A 5,655-nucleotide genomic window follows, 5' to 3' on the forward strand; every position below is an offset into this window, starting at 1 on the left:
CTTACTTACTTACTTAATTGGTCAACCCGTCTTACGACAAGGCCAGCGCAGTATAATTTCTCCATCTATTTTGGTCCATGGCAGCTGGTCTCCAGTTCCGCGGGCACCCAGTGCTCGCCAGATCTCGCTCTACCTGGTCTTGCCACCTCGCTCGCTGTGTCCCTCTTTGTCTTGTTCCTACCGGATTCGATGCGAAACCCTGTTTTGCAGGATAGTTGTCCGGCTTTCTAGCAACATGTCCTGCCAAGCGTATCTGTCCAGCTTTAACCACTTTCTGAAAACTGGGTTCGCCGTAGAGACGCACGAGCTCGTGGTTCATTCTTTGCCTCCATACACCGTCCTCTTGCACTCCGCCAAAGATAGTTCTTAGCACCCACCGTTCGAAAACTCTGAGTGCTCGTAGGTCCTCTTCTAGAAGTGTCCCCGTTTCGCGCCCGTAGAGGATAACCGGTCTAATTAGCGTTTTGTAGTAGTAGGCCCGACTTCCGCTGATAATACACCTTTTAATCTAACGGCTGGTATTGTTGTCCTCTGTTGCCAGTGAGCCAAGGTATACGGACTCGTCAACTACCTCAAACTCATCCCCGTCAATTACCACGGTACTGTCCAAGCGGGCCCTGTCGTGCTCGGTCCCGCCCGCCAGCATATAAGTACTTCGTTTTAGACGTATTTATCTTCAATCCAATCTTCGCTGCTTTGTGTTTTAGTCTGGTTAACTGATCTTCCACCGCCTCAAATGTTCTGCCGACAGCATCCACGTCGTCAGCAAAGCAGATAAATTGACTGGATTTATTGAAAATCGTGCCCCGCATTTCGATCGCCGCTCATTTTTTAGCACCTTTAAGCGCAATGTTGAATAGCAGACAGGAAAGACCAAGACAAATAGGTCCACTTTAGATCAAAAAAGGGCTTTTGCAAAAAAAAACGATCAACACTACTTATCTACACTACAGGTCCGCTAAATAGGTCCATTCAAGATCATTTACCCAAGTCACCCCTCAAATATCAATTCTGATCAAGAACCTTACACGTAATTTTTTTAATTGTTTTGAATCACATGTATATTGATGAAAACTAGCACTTGCAAACAGTTAAATTAATAGTTAAACAGTCTGCAAATGGTCTTCCTAATAGATGGAGGGGACGGTTAAAGAAAGTAATGAAGCAAAGATCCTAAGGTATTTATCCCCCTGGTATGGGAGAGTCATTGAAGCAACGTTTCACGTTTACTAAGGTACTAAGTTTTTAATGTTCCTCTTTACCTAAACAGAGGAATCGCGAATCGGACCAAGCTATAGTGGGAGCTATAATTATACCCGGATTCGAATCCAACTGTCCCCAGGGACCTGTGTTTTGAAGATATTGGTAAACCAGAAGGAAACATTTCAAAGGAGATATTTCGGTCATCGCTGTAAACTATTTTTATGTGAGGAATGAAAAACGACTGGTTCAGTTAACTTATTTATTCGACATTCAAATAAAACAATACTTATTCTAGTGCTTACAATTACAAATTGTCATTTTTATCATTTGTGAAAAAATAATATCTATTATACCTAATTATACCAATATATACCGATTAATTAGAAACGCACTTATTTCTTCGTAACTTTGTGACGGCTTAGTCCTAATCCGAGTCGGACTCTGACAGGTACAGATCCATGGTCAACTGGTTTTTAACAACCATATTAGCATGGTTGACCACTTCTGCCCAGCTTTGTCCTTTCATCGGAGAATCATGTTCGTCCTCCGAAGAGCTGTCCGATTCAGAACTGCTGTCGGTGTCCGATTCAGAACTACTGCTACTCAAATCACTAGATTCAGACGAACTCATTGTAGCAACTTGTGTCTTTGGTAGATTAACCTCTACGATTGACGCAGCATTGTTATTATTATTAGCGAGGCTTGCAGTTATAGTTGCATTGTACATTTGTTGTTCCTGTCGCTGCTTTTGCGCCTGTGTCGTTGGTTCTGGTAATGAAGGCACAGAGATAAAATCATTTTCACCCATGCCGATAATTGGAAGACTCGGCAATGACTGATGAGAATTGCTGGCACCCCCGGCCGGTTCCTGTGGAACCTTGTTTGGGCGGCAGTACGGCGAATTTCGCAGTGGTAAATGTTTTGGTGCGAGATCGATGAGACCGTTCTTGCGATGACCGGTGGTGACCTTGGTTTTGGAGTTTCGTCTCGAAGTGGGACCATCCGTCTTAGTCGGACCTAGTGGAGTAGGAGGCTGGACGACTTTGTGCGGTTGTTCGGTTAGATGTAACACAGGAGGCATACAAACGTTTCCATCTTCCATATCGATAGTTGGAACACTCGGCAATGACTGTTGGGTACTTTTGCGACTCCAGGCCGGTGCTTGTGAACTCTTGTTTGTGGCTACCTTAGCTTTGGAACTTCTTCGCGAACTGTCCGATTCAGAGCTACTGTCGGATTCAGAACTGCTGTCGGTGTCTGATTCAGAACTACTCGAATCACTAGAGTCAGACGAACTCATTATAGCAACTTGTGTCTTAGGTAGGTTAACCTCGATTGAAGCGGCATTGTTATTATTGTTATTATTGTTATTAGCGAGGCTTGCAGTTATAGTTGCATTGTACATTTGTTGTTCCTGTCGCTGCTTTTGCGCCTGTGTCGTTGGTTCTGGTAATGGAGGCACAGAGATAAAATCATTTTCACCCATGCCGATAATCGGAAGACTCGGCAATGATTGTCGAGAATTGCTGGCACTCCAGGCCGGTTCCTGTGGAGTCTTGTGTGGGCGGCAATACGGCGAATTTCGTAAGGGTAAATGTTTTGGTGCGAGATCGATGAGACCGTTCTTGCGATGACCGGTGGTGACCTTGGTTTTGGAGCTTCGTCTGGCAGTGGGATTTTCCATCTTGGTCGGAGCTAGCAGAGTAGGAGACGGAACGACTTTGTCTTCGGCCATCGGGACACTCGGTAATGTTTGTCTAGTATTAGTGGTCTGTGAACTCTTGATTGTGTTCTGCACTTGCGTTTGTCTCTTCGGGACTGCCACAGAGGGCACCGTCATACTAACGTTTCCATGATCCATATCGATAGCTGGAACACTCGGCAATGACTGTAGAGTATTTTTGACACTGCAGGCCGGTACCTGTGACGACTTTGGTAATGGTGAATGTGTTGGCTTGATAGGACGTTTCTTGCGACAATCGGTGGTGTCCGTGGCTTTGGAACTTCGTCGCGAAGTTCGATTTTTCACCTTAATCAAAGCTGGTTGAGGAGGAGGCTGAACGATTTTGCCTTCAGTTCTTGTCTTCTTGACTTGCACATTACTACACAGTCTCTCGAGCGTAATTTCCCCCGTGGCGTGGTCGATAATGAGCACACAATCCTTCATGCTGTAATCCTGTTGGTTCCCCTTGAACACCGTATTGGGAACTCCGGAGCCATCCAGATGTGGCACGGTAACTGTCACTTCTTTGTTGGATCCAACCTCAAGCGTTGCTGATTTGCTGACGTCTACACTGGCTGGTTTGAAGTCGTATTTTAAAGTATGATATGCGGTTTGCGCGGATGGATGGGTGAACGTGGCCCCCAATTTCAACTCGCGGACCTCCGAACCCAAACCTAACAGCAGATTATCCATTTTATATCAAGTTCTTTTGATTAAGTTTCCAAAATTTAATTTTTGCTAGTCTTTGCTACACTGCGATAACTGATGTCAATACTCAAAATTATAATTTTGATAAGTCGTACATGCACGAGAGGCAACCGAATACTGAATTCAACGATTAACAATTCGAAAATATATACTCAAACGGATATCCAATAACAACAGGTTACCCGCATTACCTAAATCTGAAAGAGATATCTAGGTAGCATAAGAAAATCTGCAGAAAGGTGCAGGTAGGTAGATTAAATAGGTAGGTGCTTTTCAACCTGTCAAATAGAAAAAAATATTTACTTTAGATTGTTTTTTCATGAAGTCTGATGTGTCTTGAAGAAGAAGGATTTTTTTGGGAATGAAGGGTAAAGAGTGGAAAGGAAGGGGGGATAGCTACGGGTAGTTTAGGTAGCTACGCTGCACAAGTTGAGATAGATAGCTAATGTATTCAGCAAAGTTGCTTATTTCAGTATGTTCTGCAATTTATTTTTAAGACAGAAGTTCGTATTACCCTAATAGTGCAGAAAAATGCGCTATATTTTATTATTAAACTTCTCTGAAGATCCTTGAAAAATTACGCATTTTTTACCCAATTGTTAATGTCCGCGTTGTTTTCAAAATTTGATCACTGTGCGTCGTTGTTGTACGTTACCAAGGAAACGGGTGTATATGTGGAGTGATGCCACATTTACGTTGAGCATGAAATTAACCAATAATTTTCGCTATTAAATTAACGGTCGTAGAGTGTCGAAAATATACTTATAAAACTAACTGATAATAAAATTTGCCGTAAATAGCATTTTATGTGATAGAACTACTGTCGAACCTCGTTCAACAGCAAAAATAGATATGCGATTCTACGTTTCATAATTGTTCTGCTATGATCTGCTATGCTATTATTACCTACTACTAGCAACTCTGCTCTCGTCTTGAAAGTATTGAAATCACTAACAAATGCGGTCTGACGACTTTCACCTTAAAACCAGCCGTGGAACTTTGGTATGAGTTTATGTTCATCAATTGAGTTAAGCACGAATATCATGGGCAAACATGGGTAAATGTTAATTCCTAATACATCTAACAATTTAAAAAACGTTTCAATAAAATTTATGGCAGTATCTAAAACAGGTTTAAAGCCATCTAGGTACTTTAAATCTCAGAGTAGAATCGGTTCGTCATCTGCTTTAAATGAATAAAGTTTCTTTTTGTGGCAGGAGCGGATTCAATCCTCGAAAACATCCGCCATATCCGCTATATCCACCATTTCTCCTGCATAATTGTCGGTTTCTTGAAACCCATTATCAGAATGATAAGCCTTCAAAACCAAAAATGGTTTGCTTCAGAATTCATGATGGTTGAGAAGCTTCGTCCTCATACTTTGCTGCTTCATCGAAAGATGATTGCTGAATTTGGTGTGACTCGAAAATCTCTTTTCTAAATAATTTAATAACGTCAATATGACTTTCCCATCACGTTTATCTGAGTATTTCAATTGCTAAGTTGCGTTGCAAATAGGTTTTTATCAGAAAAATGAAAGCTGTAATTTAAAAACGCAGCTGTAATAAAAAAACGCAGTAAGCTGTGATAAAGACCGGTCGAGAAATTTTTTTCGCAGGAAAATTAGTTGAAGTCTTAGAATTTCGTTTCTTTTATTCAAACTAATATGCGAGTAATAATTTGTGCATTTTTCGCGTACAAAATTATGTGCTGTTCTAAGTTGTGTTTGGTTCTAAGTTTAGTGAATAAAGAGAAGATCTTTGTAATGCTCGTGCTGATGCGGTGAGAGCTTGCTGTTCAGTTATTTTTGGAGTTGACCTTGAAGGAAAATCAAACTCTGCCGAACCCGAGCTCCTGGCGGCGTCGAACGCCAACAACCACGGAGTCGAAGATTTTTCCCTGCTATATACGATATACCTCGTGTTCCTTCCAACCTGACAGCAGGATGGCAGCAAAATCACATATCTCACTGTGTTGATGGAACGGGCAAAAGGACATTTTGCAAATACATGCCGGTGAGG

General features: G+C 42.0%; 1 protein-coding gene across 1 annotated transcript; it reads right to left on the reverse strand.

The window, feature by feature from the left end:
- Positions 1-1,627: 1,627 nt before the first annotated feature.
- LOC128735325 (ell-associated factor Eaf-like) lies at positions 1,628-3,619 on the reverse strand. Its single transcript, XM_053829815.1, has 2 exons — positions 3,233-3,619; positions 1,628-2,887 (listed from the first exon to the last, which is right to left on the reverse strand). The coding sequence occupies exons 1-2, from the start codon at positions 3,617-3,619 to the stop codon at positions 1,628-1,630; spliced, it is 1,647 nt and encodes a 548-aa protein (XP_053685790.1).
- Between the last annotated feature and the right edge of the window lie 2,036 nt (positions 3,620-5,655).

Source organism: Sabethes cyaneus, chromosome 2 (assembly GCF_943734655.1).
Source record: "Sabethes cyaneus chromosome 2, idSabCyanKW18_F2, whole genome shotgun sequence".
Lineage (NCBI taxonomy): Eukaryota > Metazoa > Arthropoda > Insecta > Diptera > Culicidae > Sabethes > Sabethes cyaneus.

Coding starts and splice junctions, on each gene's coding strand:
- LOC128735325 (XM_053829815.1), bottom strand. CDS start 3,619: ATGGATAATCTGCTGTTAGGTTTGGGTTCGGAGGTCCGCGAGTTGAAA. Junction 2,888..3,232: donor CTCAACCAGCTTTGATTAAG/GTGAAAAATCGA, acceptor GCTCCGACCAAG/ATGGAAAATCCCACTGCCAG.